Below are 19,599 nucleotides of genomic sequence, written 5' to 3'. Positions count from 1 at the left end.
GAGTCGCAGTTATTTTCTACATACGTTTATGAATCTAGCTTGAGCTTGCGAGTTAACAGCAGTTGAGAGCAAAACAGAGGAGAATCAGGAAGTGCGTCCTGTAGGTCTTACCTCGGTGTTGTCTGTGATGTAGACGGGGTCTCCTTTCTGACCTTTTGGCCCCGCTGGCCCCTAATTTTTTAGGCAGAAAAACGACAACATGACCCACCTGCCATCGACACAGTCGAAACGAATCGAGGAATGAAAAGCAGCGCTCACTTGAAAGCCAGGATATCCCGGAGCGCCCGTGCCGTAGCCGGGCAGACCGGGGTCCCCCATGGTTCCGTTACAGCCGTCCTTCCCTGGTGGGCCCCTGCTGCCCTGCTGACCCGGGTGACCCTGCAGGAGGAGAGGGGTGACACGAACAGGTCATCGACCAGCCTGTGTGTCATAAACCTCAACCACGTTCTTCTTTGTGTTTCCAATCCTCAGATGCTAAGAGTTGTGGTTCAGAACCAACATAAATGCCCACAAATCTCCTTTTCTTTACAAGCTGTTTGCTCTATTTTGTAGGGCTGAAACGATTCCTTGAATGATTCGAGTACCTCGATTACTAAAATTCCTCGAGGAAAATTTACCTGCCTCGAAGCTTCGTTAATTTATGTTTTATTAGTTAGCGCACCGTGTTCCGGCCGGGACTTCATTTGCGTTGCGCGGAACTCTCACTTCCGCCTCTGAGTTGTTGACAAAAGCTAAGTCTCAGCGGCATAAAGTCCAATCTTCAAGATTGGCCCGTGGGGATTTTATTGATTGATGATAATGCCCGACTTTTTATCGTTTTTGGGGAACCAATAAGCATCCTTAAAATGACTGGGGGGATGCCTGGAGTACGGCAGCATTTCTCCTCCGGGGCTGCTGGTTGAAAGCGAATGGCGGGAAGAGCGCTGAGGTGAGCGGATAGCCTGAACAGGGCGGGCGGCTGAGTAGCTGATGCTTACCGTGTAAATGTAGCTTTACCGACGAACCGCACAATAAATTTCATATCCCGGTCTGAAGAAACGGGTGGCGGAGCGCATCGTACATGGCTGGTAGATGAGTTTCTGAGTGTGACCAGTGAAGGTGTGGTAAATATCCCGTATAGCTTCCCCCGTGTTCGTCCCCCGGTCTAACGGTTCGTCAGTCCGCTGGTCTATTTCCTCCCCTCCACCCCATCTTACGTTCGTTCATTCGCCCTCTCCTCCCAGTCCAGGCGACATTTCCCGTATTTTCAAACCCAAAGCGTGACAGGTTAGGTGGCAAGGTGAGTTTAATTAATCTATTAAACTCACTGAAGATGAATACATAAACTAAAAGCTGGATTGTAGACATTTTTTATAAGCATATTTGTGAGCCTGCCTCTTTGTTATTAAATTCAATATAATTTCAGATTTTTCTGTAACTTTTCTTCTGGTTAACTTAGAAAGTGAGCTATTATTGTTACAGGTTAGTTTTCTAAACTACAAAAAAGCAACTGTTAGGGATGCTCAAATATGAAAAATTGGACTGATATTGATATCTGATAGTAACACCGGTATTATGGCAGATTTACCAATATTTCATTTTATAATTTTTTTTTATCCGATTACTCGATTAATCGTAAGAATAATCGATAGATTACTCGATTACTAAAATATTTGTTTACAACAGCCCTACTATTTTGTGTGACTAACATCAGAAAAAAACTGACAACTTGTTATCATCATGTTGACAGATAACATGAATATTTAAAAAAATAATTTGTTTTGTTTATGTATTTTGTATGAAACACCCTCGATACAGAACATCACATTCAATTCAATTGAATAAAAACAAAAATACTGCATTGATCCCAAAGGAAAATTAAACTCATATTTTTCAAAGTTCTTGAAAAAGTTGTAGATTCTGATGGCAGTGGGAGGAGAGGATCATCTGTAGCAGCCTGTAGCACAGCGGCTCTGAAAAAGCCTCTGACTGAAGACATTCTGTTGCCATGTGAACATCTCGTTAAGAGGATTCTCAGGGTTGTTCATAATTTTCTTGTTTTTATGTGGAATGTCCAAGAAAATCACTGCTAGCTCAAACTGGACTGAGAGTAAACTGGGATGACATTCAGTCCAACGTACCAAAACCACATTGAAAGAAATCAACTGTTTGTTTCTGATTTACTTACAGGCACTCCATCAGTTCCTCGAAATCCAGGCACTCCCATTGGTCCCTGCATTAGGAAATACACAACATGATTAATTAATGATTAGAAAAACAGAGCAGAAGAAAAGTAGTGGTGGAGAGCTGCGTGCACGCCGACATCCAGAATGTTTGTATCTCGTCCAAGATGAGGCTTAAGACAAGATAATGCCAACCGTTGCAACTTTTTACTTTTTCATTGCTGTGTTTTCTTGTTGATAAAATGTAAATACATCACTGATTCACCCACTTTGTCTCCTTTGTCCCCAGATGGTCCTTTAAGTCCAATGTGGCCCTTCTCTCCTTTAGGCCCTCGAGGCCCTATGCCCCCTTGTGGCCCATCCGGTCCGGGCCGTCCGATCTCACCCATTTGCCCAGGACGACCCTGAGGAAAGGAAAAAAAAACAACAACAAAAAACAGATGCAATGACGTCTTCAGTCAAACTCAATCATTTTGAATATATGAGCTCATTGAGCATCAAATATACAGAGAACATATAAAAAATAGTAAAATAAAAGTTGGAAGAAGCAAATGAGAAGATGAATATTAGAGTCAAAGTAATGGTTCACATTCTCCAGCTCAGTCGGAAAACTTTATTTTTCTGTTCTTCATGGCTCGCCAGTGAGTTACATGCTGTAGTTTATGCACTAATTGCACTACATATCCCACAATGCACTGCAACACCTACTCTGCTCAAGACGTGAGTGCGCTCGAGCTACTCGTGGGACGAATGCACCAAAGAGTCTGAAGGTAAATTCTGTGTTGCCAAAAAAATTCTATTTGCAACACAATAATCCGAGGCTGGAAGGAAGAGGAGAGGAAACTAAATGTTTTTTTTTCCTTTAAAATTTTTTTTTTCTTTTTCAAAACAAACTATTACACTAATGAGCACCAATCTTTTTTTGCTCACAATTGCTTCGATGTTCAATATGCCTCAATGTAATACACAGATACTATTTGCAGGTACCAAGACTGTAGCTTTGTTAATCGCTAAAAAAAGAGTCAAACTCTCTTTGCTTTAGTTTTAAAATAATAGAACCTTGTTTAATGGTGGCCAGGTTTTTCCACACACGTCATGTCGACTAAAAATAATTATTGAGCACGTTTGGCGAGACCGCAGGAGAAAACACTGCTTAATGTTGCCACATTGTAGCTTAAATTCTGGTTCAATCAAAACGATTAATTGTGATTAATCTATTATTCAAATGGCTGTTAACTAATTTAGTAATTAATTAATCATTAACTGGAGTATGACAACTCTGAAAAATATGCGGTTTGGTAAAAAAAAACAAAAAAAAAACATTTTCATAGCAGTAATTAAGTCAAAACTGTACAAAAAATATAGAATTTTGCATTTAAGATAAAAATAAAAACTTTGTCTGTAAATGTGATTTAGCCAAAACCCCTCAGGTGATATAGCTTTAGCTTCATCTGGTTCATATTTACTTAAGAAATACTAAGGTATTGAAATTCAGGCAGTAAAATGTTTATTTCCTCATTTAAAAAAATAATTGGATTATTTGTTTATCTGCATCTTTTACTGTTTTTTTTATTATTGTATAAAAAGGGTTAAGTGGTTAAATGAAAAATGTGCCTGTAAAATGTGTCATTTCTTATCTTTTAATCAATTAATTGTCAGACTAACAGATAGATTACTAAAATAATTGTTAGACGAAAGCCCTAATTAAAAGTACCAACAAAGCTGTAATTCTAAATTAGTGTTTTTATTAGATTTATAAAAGCCCAAAATTTGATATTGATATTTGAGATTTTGTGCGAATATGGAGATTCATATTTTATACACTTGTTAAACTAATAAATGTAGTTTAACCAGTGTTTAAATGTATTTTTTTTTTAAACTAAATTAAACAAGAAAGTTTCTAAATCTTTGGTTCTTTGATAAATGCAGTTACGCCACTACAGCCACAAGATGGCAGCATAGACACAATGAACTAGCGCAAACAGGTGCTGAATTAGAGGTTAGGAAGTGGAATCCCTTCATTAGGAAGCCGGACTCAATAACTCACTAAGGTACACACATTCACAGGACCGCTCAGACTACTGACAGCCTGCGATTAGCTCATGCTTTAAACAATATAACAGGGTAAGGAGAGAGGAAGCGGATCAGGATATGAAAACAAGTCTGAGAGAGCGGCAGTATGTCCTGCGGTCAAAGGAAAGTCAGATTCAGATCTACGTAACACTGTTCAGTCATCATGCAAATCGGGAACATGCCAGCAAGAAGCTTTGTTTCAATTTTTAAGAAAATATGCTAATAAATTCCACTGACAAAGATATCCCGCATGCGTTATCTAGGAATGTAAAAGACTGCAGCCTATAAGACGTTTACAAGGGATTTATTCAGCTTGACACGCATGTAAATGCTTGTATGAGCGCACACGCATGCTTTTCGTCAATGACAGCACATAAAATGCAACTTTACATGTATGACCACAGAACTGCTGCTGTCTTTTAAATGCCGGTGACCCCTGATTAGCGTCCTTTGTCTTGGAGTTAGAGGCCGCGGCTCGGCTTCCAGCCCACGTGGCCTTAGGGGGTAGGAAGGGAAGCATAATGACAGGGCTGTTCCAGCTAAAGGAAGCCTGCCAGAGCTGTCTGGCCCAGATTTGACACTCACACCTGGTTTCACCCATAGAAAATATGCAGAGCTTCCACCAGGAGACACTTTCTCTCACACCTTACCTCCACCGTCGCTGGCTTTACCTTAACACTTAAAGAATAACTTAAAGTCCTTCTCTTTTTATTCCCTTTTATATGTCTCTCTGTATATTGTCCAAATCTCAATCAAAGTCACCCATTTTTATCTCCCCGTTGGCTAATCTTGTAAATATCCCAACAGCCTTCCAGCAACTTCCATCTAAATGTCTGCATACCCAAAAGTTTGAGGTCATCTTTTAAACATGCTTTTAGCTTTTCCAAGGATCTTTCTTTCCGGTCCTGGGTAACCTTTAGAGCTCCATCTTTGTCTGATGTTGGATAAACAGTAAGAGGTGGTCAGGCTGTTGAAGAGTGAAGACTTGCTTTCATGCTAGGCTCTGATTCTGTTCAGTAGAACAAAACTACTGAAAGAGGACAAAGAAATCCAGACTCCCTACATTCAAAGATTTTGATTCTTTATGACATTCTGGACGTCTGAGGATAATGTATGTGACTTGTTGGATTGTCTTGTCTGTGTGTTCCAGACGTAATTAAACAAGACAATGCTGAAGTCAGGTTCAGATTCACAAGTCCAATCACACACAAGTTTGGCCTGTGTACCAATCCAGACTAACTCAACTCCACAACACTTTGCAATCTGGACTGAACTGAACTGTCCAACATAAATTTGACGCAGCAGATATATAGTTAAAACTACAGTTTGTGATCTGTGTCAATACTCTAAATGCTCAAGTCTGTCCAAGATCAAGCCGCAGCATTTCAATTAGATTTATGCCTCGACTTTGACTAGACCATTCTGCAACCATTAGGAGGTGGTCTTGCTGATGTGCTCTAGATCAAAGTCTGAATGCTCTTAAATTGAAAGATATAGATATAGATACAAGATAGATAAAGAACATTACTATAGGTATTGACCAGTTGTTTAATTATTTTGAAATGTCATCTTCATTGACATCTTTTGTATGCCTGTCATACACAGAAGCATCTGACAGACTACATTTTGCTATGCTGTAACCAAAAGACCACTCCCAAGTTGTATTTTCTATATATGGTTTGAATACAATGCTTTTTATTGAACTCATATGTTAGCCAGTTCTACCAGTGATCAGTCTGTCCCATCCCTGACTTCCGACATCATCCGTCTCACCCTCACAGGTTGGCATCCCCGTCTGTTTTCATGCCAGCCCGTCGGGTCTCTTCCCGCCTCTTCCAGACCTTCCACCCACATCACCTTCCACCTGACTGGTCAGTTTATAGTCCCAAATCCCTTTCAGCACAAAGGTCACAATGGGGCCCATTCTGGCCGGCTAAGCTCCCTGGACTTACAGCTCCCGTCTAGCCTAGCTCACTTCCTGATAGCCGAGAGTGCTTGGACAGACACATTCTGGTCACCATGCGTGTGAAAATCGGTAGGTGTGTGTGTGTGTGTGTGTGTGTGTGCGTGTGCGTGTGTTGTCCATGAATGCACATTCACACAGAGATGAACACGTACCCCGAGGGTTTTTAATCGAGTCGTATTGTTCTGTGGGCTAGTGGGTGCCAAGAGTAAGATTTCGGTTGTCACACCGAATGCTCCCTTATGGACGATGACGGGCAAAAAAACAGAGGGAGGGGTTCGCGAAAGTCCCGGGTCTTTGGGTGCATGTTTAATCACCAAAAGAGGAGTAAGAATTGAGCCAAATACAGCCCACACATGAATCAACAGAACCTCAAACCTCCTTTGTATGAAAAAAATTATATATTTAAAAAAAAAAAGAAACAGGTACAGCTATATCTGGAGAAACAACTTCACACTTCTCACTTCATTTGTCTCCAGACACGTTAGACAGAGGAAGAGGTAAATCTTTGGTGGATGGGAATGTTTGGGTTGACTGGGTTTGTTGTTCTCTTCTGATCACACAGTGAACCCAAACATGTCTTGTGTATTCATACGATGAAACAGGAAAGAAAGGACGACGCACGAATGGAATATTTCCTATTTATCCCTGTGGGGGGTAAAACTGAGTGACGGTGAAAACTTTGCGGTTCACAGTTTGTGTTTCTCTGACTTGCGGGGTTTACGAGTTTCCCTGTATGATTGACCCATCTGTCGCTTTCACACTTGACCCAAAACCTCGAGAGTTTGAGAAAACATGGGACTTGGGTAAACAACTCCGGACATCTAAACAATCCTGTTTGCATATTTTCAGTGGCTGCATGCTCACTGCGCAAAGCACAAACTCCTCAGGTTCATAGATTTGAACTAACTCAACTAAATATTTGTTCATAACCTGAAATATCATTAATGTCAATGCAAACATATGGGAGGAAATGGGAGCAACACGCTTAAGGAGAGATACGATTTTCCTTCTGCTTAAGAGGGGGAAAAATATTTATTTAATTTATACATCTCCGTCACAACAATACCGACTACAACTCTATGCTGATGATGATGCGTTTAAGTTTTAACTTACCCAATTGCTATAACTTAGATGCAGAAGATACAGCAAAAAGGTGAAGTCAGGAAATCGGCTGACTTAATGTGACTCTTGGATTACACACGTTCCTTTTTCTATCCACCTTATTCCTGGGGTTGTTGTGGGACTATGTGGTTGCAACCTTCAGTATTTGCGATAAAGCTGTCTTGTTCATATGTAATGAGATGGGTTTTTTTTAAGTAAGTGGTTTGCAGTTTAGCTTAAATTCCTTGCTTTCTTGTCTGAACAAGACTAGCTGAAGAGCTGTTCACGGCTGCACCTATAATCACTCTGATATTGTGGCTTCAGCATGTCGACAACTTAACTGTCAAACTAAAATATGCAAAACAGGGGATTGTGACTGTTGCCAACAGACGAGGAATCAATACAAATATGGCATCTAAACTGGAGGCATATTTTCTTCTGTCACATGGTTTAATATAAAAAGACCATGGGGAAAACTAACCCCTGACCCAACACTGCGGCTGGGTTTAAACCAACAATGAGCTATACAACACAAGCTTCAGAAATGGATTAACAGCCCTGCAGATGAGGTACGATTTTAAGCTGAAAAAATTCTTTACAAAGATCCGAAAACTGAAACCTAAAATAGTGAATGACCTCTCAGTGATTCAAAAGCATAAAAAAACTGAGAAAGAACTGTTAATGTTACACGCATTGTATACATTAACATTTGGTCAGTGTGAGCTACCAGAAGTCTGTGTGGTGTTCTTTTTATTATTATTTTATTTCAAGTTGATTTTTTATTTCTTGCTCACATTGAGACTGAACCAAAAATACAAAGTTCCAAAAAAAAATGAAGGCTTTGTTTGCCTATCAAGGCCAGAAACTTCACGACCATTAAGCAAAGACAGTGCCCACCTGTCACTATGACAACTAACAATGATAAGAGAAAAATCAGTTTATCTACTTTTCCGTTCTATAAATGTGTTTCCTTTAAATTTGAAGCGATTTAAAAAATTTTAAATTTGAAATTGCTCACACAAACGTAAGAAGGTTGAGGTGTGGTTGCAATATTTGACAGGGTTGGGATCTTATTGCATTGTATGTTACATTATTCTAACCAAACTTATTATGTTAGATCTGTTGCTCTCCATTAAGTGCTATATTTGAATAAACCAAGGAGATCAACCAACTTTAAGCTCCATTTTTCTTTCCCCCTCCACAAGCTGCGCGTTTCTCCTCCTTTCATGCTCCAGCAGACAGCTTCCCACCGCTCCTCAGCCCCTCTGGTTGTGATGATGGCTGCCATTAAAACCAACAACCTGTTGTCTCCTTTCATCCAGATGCTTTCCCTGACAGGAAAAATCGCATGTAGCGCTCATCGACCGGCGCCAATCCCCCCCCGGCGATGATGTCATAAAGTCGCAGTGTTTTCTCAGCTGCCGGTCGGCGGCAGAGCAAGGAGGACGGTGAAGACGGAGGGGGCTGGGGGTTGGGGAGAATCTAATCATGGAACTCTCTTGGATGTTATTTTTTAATTTAAATTCCAGATTGCCGCCCTTTTACAAACATTTCTATAGCATTTTGTCCAAAAACAAAAAAACAAAACAAAAAAAAAAAAACAAAAGGAAACAGACGTTTCTCATTGAAATACACTGAAACTTAAACTAACCTTATTAAAGACACTGAAGCAACTGTATGTCTACATTACCCACTTCCCTTAAAATCAGCCCGGGGTGACGACTGAGTCCAAACAAGCAGATGTAATTGGCATGTATGGCTCTTTAAAACCTTTTAAGACTTCCAGGACCCGTTTCCAGATGTGCCTCCAAAAGCAGCTCAGGTGACGATCTGGTTTAAAAATCAGTTGCTACTTATTTTATATATTTATTTCTTCAATATTATTTTTCATGTCAGTGTTAATGTCATGAGGCTGACGACTCCATGACACTTTCAATCTGACTCATTAGGATTTGACTAAGAACCAGACTTGTTCAGTCTAATTTCTGTCCAGTAAAACTATTAATTTATAAATCAACAGACAATGGATTATAAAGATATAATCCATGTTTCTGTCTCATATTTGTACGGCATTAAAAGGACCTGGAACTTTTGGTTTTCCACTGAAAGCTCTGGTTTGCACAATAAATGACATGTGGGTGAAATTTGATGGATGATACTCTGATGTCCCGTTCTCCTGAAGGCAGCACAGAGCTGCACCACCAGAAACCGACAGAAACATCAGAGAGAAGTTATGATTAATATAATTGAGTTCAATCCATGTTTTAATGTTGCACACCACAGTCTTTTGCAAATAGTTGAAAGTTTAAACTAGCATTGTTGTACGTCTTTTATTTGGTCATTTTGTTCAAGATTTAACAACTAGAAAATGGCACAGAACAAGAATATTTTTTCCACTCTGATTGGCTGCTGTTAGGCCTACAGATTTTAAGTTAAATGTTCATTTATTGCATTTTTATTAGATGCCTGTGAAAAGAATTTCTATTCGCATTGCTTTTTTGTTCTCTGTGAAATTATTTTTGACAATAACTCCAGAAACAAGCATAAAAATCAAAACATCAACAATAGTGATAGTAATATTAATAATAAAATAATATTCAGTGCAAAGTAGCCTACAAATTCTTAGATTCATACTTGATTCATACCAACTACCCGAAACAAAAAAAAAAAGAGCAAATAAAGACGGGACAACTGTCCTAAGATGCAATGCCTCAACAAAAAACAGCCATGAACAAAAGTCTACAGAAAGAATAAATACTGTATAACCCTCCCCCCTCATTAACTCTCATCCTGCCCAATTTCAATATGGGGGGAGGGGAGGAGGCTGGTTGGTGAGTGTAGTAGAGTTCTCAAACACTCGCATCATCATTCCAAAGATGAAGGAAACCTCTGTGATGTCACAGCCAGTCATGCTTGTGATGTCATCAGCTCTGTATGTTTGTAACAAACTTCTGCATTCTTGTTGATGGGATCCGTTTTGGTGGCCTTGGATCCCACCTCTGCAAAAATGATTGCTTTTTTCGGTAACACTTTGACGGGTTGTGAATAAGACTATCATGACACCGTCATAAACATGACATAACACCTGTCATGAACATGAAGGAGTCTTTATGAATGTTTATGACAGTTGTCATGAAGCGTCATTCGGTAAATTATGACACTTTAATACAAAGTTGACATTATTCAAAATGTCTTTGTTATGACAACTTGACATTAATCTAGACATCGTGATCTGATAATTCTTTTAGAAAAGCATTACTGATTAAACTTTAAAAATTATGTAGCTTAAATCTAAAGTTTAATCAGTAATACTTTTATAACAAATTCTTTACCTTTTTAGTAAAGGCTGTTCCATAGTAAAAAATTATTTTAACAGCTTTTTAAAGAGTTACATTCTTTAATCAGCCAAGTATGAAGCAGCCAGTTGAAGCCAATAGGATCCCATCACATCTGATCTGAAAGAAGGGTAACACTTTATTTGACGGGGTGTGCATAAGACTGACATGACACTGTCATAAACATGAAATAACATCTGGAGTCTTTATGAACGTTGTCATGAAGTGTCATTCAGTAAATAATGACACTTTTAATGCAAAGTTGCATTAAAAGTTGCCTTGAAAGTCCATTAAAAATGCCAACTTTGCAATAAAGTGTCATTATTTTCAAAATAATGCAAAGCTGGGACTTTTAATGCAACATTTAAAGCAACTTTGCATTAAAAGTGTCATTTACCGAATGACACTTCATGACAACTGTCATAGACATTCATAGACTTCTTTATGTTCATGACAGATGTTATGTTTTTGACAGTGTCATGTCATTATTATGCACACCCCTTCAAATAAAGTGTTACCAAAATCTTTATTGCTTTTGAGTGAAACTTTCATTTTCCAATTAGCTGCAAGCCATAATGACCAAAATAATCAAAAAAATGTAATCCATATGTAAGTAAGCATTGTTTTTATTTTGATTTTTTTTTCTCTATTGTAAAACAGGCCCAGACATTGCCCTGTTTTTCAGGAGATAAAACCGCTGTTTTGACACGCTGCACATGTTTATGGAGGAAACAGAGAGGTTTTGGGATCAGTTAAACAATACGGGAGATAAACGGGGGCCAAGTCAGATCGTTCTGCGATAGAGAGGAAAGATGCCTTCTTGTATTCCCTCCTCCATCTCTGTGTGGTTCACCCAACACTATCATAGACAAAACAGTCTTTTATGAATGCTAAGTGAAGCAGTCAATCAGCCAAACTTCAGGGATTTATGTAGGAAATTTGATTTGTGTGCCACTAAATTCCTGCACTAAAAAAAAAAAAAAAAAAAAGGAGAATGGAGCTCCAACTTTATAAAAAAAAAAATAACTGTGTTAATTTTTGACGTGTAAATTAATTAAGTTTGGAAAACGTTCTTTATTTAACATAAAAACTTAATAAACTTAAAATATTCACTTGAATAAACTTAATTTAAGGCAATATATTTAAGCTTTCAGTATTTATCTTTTACGATTAAATTGCTCCTTTGCAACATGGATGAAGTACGCCAGATAAATTTAGGTTAATTTAAGTTAACCAATATTTATTTTAGAGTTCTCGCACTCAATAGAAGATTTTTTGTTGTTTTTCAAGCTTCCAAGATCGCTGTGGCCCACTTTTTAAAACTCTTGACTGACTTTGAAAGAGAAACTAAAGATAAAACACTTCGGCAGTTGCACCTTCTCACTTTGCTCCACGAGAGGAGACGACGCGTGTTCTCGTTTTCCCGAGACGTCCGAGTGAGTGGGCGACCTCCAGCCAGCTGTGTTTAGGTACGTTGGGGTTTTGGTTTTCCCGGAGAGTTTTGAGGATGCCCTGCTGCCGACGTGCATCGTTTGGCGTGTATGTGTGTGTACATCAGAGACATAAACAGCCCTGACATAAGAAATGCACTGCCTGATGCATTTCGTACCTAAAGCACTCTCTGCACTCCCACACTTTAACCGTCCGCCGTGCCACACACAGAGCGCGCCTTCCGCTCGTTTTTTAATGCCATTTCTACTGAAAAGCGGTGCGCGGCTGCATGTTTAATTGCACCTCACTGACTGTTTTGTTCAGAAACGAGCCAGCGACGCCGGCCACCTCTGCTGAAGAGGTGAAAAAAAAAAAAAGTCTCGTAAATGTTTATTTGACGCGCCGTTAACGACCTGGAAATGTGGCGAACAACCGTGCCTCGATGCTCACTTCAGTCCTGAGAAGCTATAAAATCGGTAATGATCAGTTCTGCACATTCCTCCACGCGTTAGTTAAACACACCTATACAGAAGCCGTGTGTAGAAAAGACAGAGGATGGGAGAAATGAAAGACTTTTCCTTACCTCCCCCATCCTCCATAATTTTCCACTCATTTTTGTGTAATGGAGTTGAAAGGAGTAGACTAGGATTAAGATTAAATGCACAAGAATGTACATTCAAGGCAAAAATGGAGGAAGGGATTATACATTTCTGCCACAAGGCATACCTTGTGGCAGAAGATATGTAAATAGGAGCATATCTTAAATATGACCCAACATATTTAAATTTCACTCTGAAATGAATTTATTATTTATCACCCGTGATGTAGATTTTTTTTTTCTTGTACTGTACAGTTGTATATACGATCACGTTTAATTTCTGGATTTAAGGACAAAGCAACTAATGCAGATCATCTTGAAAATGACATTTTCAGGACTCAACCATCTAGATTTAGGTTTGCTGACTTGTCTGGACATATTAGACACAGAAATACTTTTTTTCCCCCCCTCAACACCAGTGAGCACACAGTTAAGCTCCAGAAGATTCATACTCCCACCTGATTTGTTTCTGATAGGAAAAGAGATGTGCTACTATTTACATTTTATCAAAAAATACCATGGCTGAAATTATATGTACCCTTTTTAATAATCAATAGGTCATCTTTATTTTCATTAGAGCAACTGAAGTGTTCTCAGAATAAGCATATTCCTGCAAAGATGATCAGATTTGAGTCTGGACCACTCAAATCATTTCCAGTTCCAGATATAGAAGTTTGCGAAATGAAAAGATGGGTATGAACATTTTTGGGCTATTTTATCATTACACATAAAAGCATGATTTGTCGAAACTTTCATGTTTCAACAAAAATATATTTGAATATATTTTACCAGGTGGTTCAACTTTGATATTTGGAAAGCAATTCATTCCCTATAACATAGATTTGTTTTTCCTAAGATACACTTGCTTTGTATTTACACAAAGATCACAGACAGAAGCAGCATTATATATGTTTAATCTAATGTTTAATAGATAAAGTCTAGCATAGTCAGACTAAAACCAGTCTCAGCTGAACAATGTGGGAGAAAACAGAAAAAATCAAACTCCTGTTAAAAAAACGAGTTCCTGAAAGCGCCATGTGAGGGCGGTATAGTGCATAACAAAGAGGGAGAGGAGAGACGGACTCATGCTTTCAAGCCATACTTTGCTGTCCTGCGGTTCAACATTTCCCTCTATGTGGAAGGGCATAAATAAGAGCAACATCACATGATCAAAGCAGGTGAGTGAAGATGAAAAAGGAAGAAGAGATTCTCTGAAGGTAATTTGTGTAGCTGTGATTTAGCATAGCTACACACTTAGATGTACCTGTCTGATTCTGTGATCTTCGTGTTAGCTCTAACCTAAACACTGGGCTTTGCACTTGGAGGAAAGAAGTGCAGCTATGACTACGGTGGGGTTTTGTGTCTATCTAAATAAGGACATCAGCGTCCACCGAGAAGTTCAAAGCTTGCATTTAAGCTCCGACTGCAACATAAGGGAGGATTTCTCAGGGGGCCTCTACAGACGACCAGAGGCTGCTCTACCTTTACTACAGTATCGTGTGCGTGAGAGTCTCTTCAGATGAAGCCTAAACAAATCTCCCTGCCCCCAACATATTTTAACCCCATTTGAGCATCAAAAAGGAGGGAGCGCCCGATAAAATGCCATCGGGGGCCCACCAGTGGGTGTGGGTGTGAGCGTTCATGTGTGTGTGTGTATGTGTTGGGAAGTGAAATGCTTGGGTGACAGGCTACCGTTGATAAGTCTGTCCTGTCCTGTCAGACTATCTGGCCTGTAGGTACATCAGCATACATGCCAGAGAAGCACACCTATAGAGGCTGGTGGAAGGGCTCAAACCCAAACAAGCTCAAAGGCAACAAAAGCAGCACATTAAAGAGTAGCAGACATGAAAAGGGACAGAGTGGTCCAACATACTGTATGTGTAAGATCAAAGTTAACATCCAATCTAAGTCTCTGAGTGTAGGTGGGTAGGTGCTGATGAAGCCTTCATGGTCTATCGTTGTGTATCCCTCGCTGTCCTTTAACCCATCACTCTGGTTTCAAACTAAGACAGCGAAGGTATTCTGCATTTGCAACACCCTCCAAAACACAGAACATGATAAAACATGAGCATGTGTTCAAATTCAGTTCAAATTCCTGTCAATTATCCAGAGTAGCCGAATAATTGACAGGGGTTCTCTGTTTAATTGGCATGAATTCTCTGGATATGCATCCGCATTTTGACCACAAGACTGGTTGCCAATCTGTCCTGAGTGTTTTACTGACTACTGAAATAAATGCATTACTAATCACAACCCTGAGCCAAAATCTGAGAGTATAAAAAATGAGTGCGTGATTGGGGAATATTGGTATTTTGGGCCAAGTTGAAGCATGCAGACCACCAATGTAAAATGATCTAGTGAGGTTCATAAGAGTTCTTAAGTTGTTTTCTTTGAATGCTGATATCAATCATAAAGCATTGTGAGTGCTTAATTAAGATGTAATTTTTGGGGTTTTCAGTTTTCATTCACCCTTTCGGTTGAAAGTTGTTGCAGAGAGGAGATTGTTTGGACACTAGACCCTGATGACTCTTGATATAATGTAAAAATAATTTTGTCAAGATCAAGAACCTCTACTGCAAAATAAGATGGTGAAGACATTAGATCAAGATGTCTCTTGATCTAATGCCCAAACCGTTTAATCCAGATCAGCAATGTCACACTCCAGTTCTCGAAGGACGATGTCCTGCAACTTTTGTCCCTGGTCAAACACAACACAGTCAAACTGTAAGAATACCTCCTAAGAGAATAATGATATTCCACACAGTCCTGGTGATGACCTAATTACCTGACCCAGGTGTATTTCAGAGGAATCCCATTTAAAGGTTGCTGGAGTTCGGCCCCTGCTCTAGATCAAGGTGAGATTGCTTGGAAATACTGTCTAGACCAGGTGTCTTTAAATCCAGGCCTCAAGGGCCAAAGTCCGGTAACTTTTAGATGCGTCTCTGCTTCAACACACCTGAGTCGAGCAATGAGACCATTAGGAAGACTCTGGAGGGCTTGACTGCACTGAGGAGGTAATCCAGCCATTTGATTCATATGTATCGGACCTGGGACCTGTCGAAAAGTTGCCAGACACCTTCCCTCGAGGGCTGGATTTAAGGACCCCTGATCTGGCGACATAGTTTTGGCATTATCTAAAGTTGCCTCTTGAGAAGTCAGCAGGGCTAATCCTTTCCATTTCTGCATCACGTTTTTCCCTTAAAAAGTCTCTAATGAAGACAGTGAGTTCAAAGGTCATTCACCATCGAGGCTGGAAGTTAGTTGCAGCTCCAAGTGGAGTCAAAATCAGGAATTACCTCAAACTTCCAATTGAGCTAATATCCAAACTATCAAATTCTTCTAGATCTGCATGAGCTGTTTTAGGAAGTAGAGTCTGTTTATTTGAGGCCAGTTAAGCAAGGTAGTTCAGAATAGAAAAAATATGTAATAATTGTCGATGTTTAGAAGGTTTTAGAAATAAACTACTGAAAAGTCAGGTTTGAGAAGAACCAAAATAGACTTTAAATGAATAAAAGTATTTTATATGCAGACAGGCTTTGTAAATAGTGATTAAATCCTCACAGACATATCTTAATGAATTAATTGAAAGAACTAAGAAGTTCTCTGTTGCTCTGAAAGATAGTTTAAAATGCCAAGAATTGTCAATGCTGTTGTTGTAAGACGTTTTAGGGTGGTGCAGGAGGAACTACTGCCCTTTTCCTCCATCCAGGAAGCTGCGTGTTGCGGTTTTGACAACACATTTATTTGGGAGTTAAAATTATCTTCCCCAGCAGTCCCTGTTCTGGCTTCATTCCTCTGCCTACATTTTTGCATAGGGCTTAAACACAAACAATTGGGTCAGTGTCACCTTATCTCCCCTTCTCTCCTCTCGGCCGGTTTGACACAAAAGGCACGCTGCCGGCCTGTCCCCTCTTCTTTTAAGCTACCCAAAGCAACTTTTTCTTCTTCCGCTTTTTTTCCTTCTTCTTCTTCTTCTTCCCGGTCTACCTGCTTCAGGATTAAAGTAGAGGAATTCAGGGGCAGAAAGACGCGGTCTTTCATCGCGAGGCCCTTTGAGGGGCTTTCATCCCTCGTTTCTTATGTTCTCATTCCACCGAGACACACATCCACTATCGCTTTACCTGAGTCTTATTTTAGAAGGTGCAGGCAGCCCACTTCCCCAGTCTGTTCAGCCTTTACTCCACAGCCGCTTTTGTTGTCTGGGCCCCGGTGAATGAGACTTACATTTTTGTGTCTGCTGGCCTGCCTCTTGCTCATATGTGGGTCACTTTCTACTCAGTCACCGTATGGACTGGGATACACAATATTTATACACTTCTGCATGCAAAATGTAATGCTAAATACTTTTTACATCTATAGTGGTCACTTCTCTATTCGTTCCCCATTTGAAAGTAATACATGTTTTTAAGAAAACTCGCATGCACCATGAAGATCTACATAATGCAGCGAAAGGCTTTTTATAACTGATATGTTTTCAGGTTGATCAGGTTTCCAGAGGAATATGTAGATAATGAGTGAGAGGCCCGTTTGCTTTAATCTTGGCTTAAAAATGGTAAAATCAATAAAACATGCAGTTTTATTGCAGACGTGCGTTGATTTTCATAAGTGAAGATATTACTTAAAAAACATCTCACCTATGGCTTTGCACAGCACTACAGAGTATTATGGCATACTAAGAAAAAAATAAATAAAATGACGAGAATAAAGTCATAATGTGAAAAACAATCATAATATTTTGAGAATAAAGTAGAAATATTACAAGAATAAAGCTCTAATATGACTTTTACCTAACACTACCATTTTATTGCCGTATTATTTTGATGCATTTTTCGACTGTATTCTCATAAAACTTTATTTTCCTAATGTTGTGTCTTTATCCTTCAAATTTATGACTTCACTCTTGTAATTTTATGACTTTATTGTCGTAATTTTATCTACGTTTTTATTTTCTTGGCGAGGCCCTGATACTGCGTTGCAGCACAGCTGGATTTAGAACCATGACTGAGATGTGTAGACCGAGTAGAGCTGTGACAAACAAGGCTGGACAGGAACCTAGCTTACCGCAAAGTTTCCAGGGGAAATTAACGCCGTTAAACATGCGCAACTATTACAGTTAACCCGCTTAAATCGTGACATCTGCAGTCTTTTCAACTGAAGCTGTTAGAAAACCACCAGAAAGCCACTAATGTTGGGTTACAAGAGGCGGTTTTATATGCTATGTTAACACAAGGCAGTTGCTCTTTCCATTATTTTCATCTCCCTTATGAAATGGCTGGAGGAAATATTTCCAGTTTATTCCTCTGCATGCCAAGGCTGCCCAGAACTAAGCTCAAGATGGGACAGCAATGCCCTGAAGAGTTGTTGGCACAGCCAGACATCCTAAACACCTGCAGACACCGTGACGCAGAAATGTCACGGGAGAAAAAAATTTAAATGGGAAAACAAAATAAAATAAAAATCACAACGCTGTTTCTTTTCAATCAAATAAAGGTGCTGCGATTCCAGTTCACGTCATTTTTAAATAACAGCTTGCAAACTAGTAATTTTCTCTGTCTTGTTATGGTGTAGTAGAGGTAAAGTTTGGCAAATTGTCAAAACTACAGGAAAAACCAATAAGACTGAAAACTGGGGGGCGGGGAGTGAAGAAAATTAATTGTGCCATCGAGAAACATGGTTTTTGTATATAATCAATAGGCTAACAAAAAAAACAAAAAACGGGGCAGTTATTTTGCATTTATTTGTTGGGATTTGACTTAACCAAGTACATATAACATTATGTAATAATAACAATAGCATGAGGGTTTTATAGAAGACTAAAGTAAAGCTTCAAATAAAATGAAACTGGAGAATAAACACGTTTCTCTCCCACGTGGAAGAGAAAAGTAAAACTTTTTGGAAAAGCTGAGTTGTGTGTTTCCATTTACATTTCAACTTAAACTAACACTGGTATTAGGAAAATAACAGATACATGGTAGTGGCAGCGTGGTGATCTGGGTTTGGTTTGTAGCTTCAGAACCTGGACAACTTGCTGTAATTAATGGAGTCATAAATTCTTCTCTCTACTAATAAAAATACTGGAAAAAATGACTTTTTTTAATACAATTGTGCAGAAAATATTAGCTTGTATTTCACCCATGTTTTGTTGTTTCATTGCTTTATTATACATTGTATACATCACTGACATTATTCGTTACATGAAAAGATTTTCCGCAGGAGTTTAGCTAACTACCACGGGTGTGGAAGTGCTGTGGTAATAAACCTGGAGCTGACGTGAGAAGAGCCATAAATTTGTGATCTCCAATAAGCTATTCACGTAAAAAAAAAAAAAAAAAAGATGCTAAAGTGTTGGTAGCAAAAAGATAAAAGTTCTCCCTCGGGGATAAACAAAACTTCACTTCAATCTTGTGTGACAGCGTTTGTACTTCTTCAGTTAGCCTGTCAGATCCTGATGGATCTCAAACATTAGCAGATGTTTTGGTTGGAATGCCAAGATATCCTGCCAACATACTTCTGCGTGATAGGAGGCCTGTAATTAATCTGTGTCTCCTTATAAAAACAAAACAAAACAAAAAAAACAATGAGGGTGATTGCTTACAGACGAATCAGAAAACAATCGACTAATAAATTGCGATCCAGAAGATGGATGTTGACCGTATCGTCGACAATCGCACGTCAATCAATGTTCTCCGACTTTAAGACGGAGGGCGATAATTCAGCAGAAGCAAAAGTAACTAGAAGGCACAAGCTTTCTAAGGGTCATGTGATTTAACCATCCTAAACCTGTGCATATCTTACGAAGGAGCAATCGACACGCTATGATTTGAGTTTTTGTAAATGACTGATCCCTCTACAGACCATCTTTAAAGCTGCAGTGTGTAACTTTTATAAACTTTCTTGTTTTTTTTTTACATATTCGCTGAAGCTGTCAATATG

At 39.2% G+C, this 19,599-nt stretch overlaps 1 protein-coding gene across 4 annotated transcripts in view; it reads right to left on the bottom strand.

The window, feature by feature from the left end:
* Positions 1-19,599, bottom strand: part of col4a6 (collagen, type IV, alpha 6) — a 119,296-nt gene that overhangs the window by 34,035 nt on the left and 65,662 nt on the right. For all 4 annotated transcript variants that reach the window (XM_088015176.1, XM_088015174.1, XM_088015173.1 and 1 more), the window contains exons 5-8: positions 2,432-2,566; positions 2,168-2,212; positions 259-378; positions 112-171 (exon numbers count right to left, since the gene is read on the bottom strand). In XM_088015176.1, the coding sequence (XP_087871302.1) occupies positions 112-171; positions 259-378; positions 2,168-2,212; positions 2,432-2,566 (360 nt within the window). The remainder of the gene's footprint in view (positions 1-111; positions 172-258; positions 379-2,167; positions 2,213-2,431; positions 2,567-19,599) is intronic.

The sequence above is a fragment of the Poecilia mexicana genome, unplaced genomic scaffold (genome assembly GCF_051168715.1).
Source record: "Poecilia mexicana isolate PSO_F unplaced genomic scaffold, ASM5116871v1 scaffold_18, whole genome shotgun sequence".
Taxonomy (NCBI): domain Eukaryota; kingdom Metazoa; phylum Chordata; class Actinopteri; order Cyprinodontiformes; family Poeciliidae; genus Poecilia; species Poecilia mexicana.
Note: the sequence above shows the minus strand (reverse complement) of the source record. Positions and strands in the feature narration are given on the sequence as shown.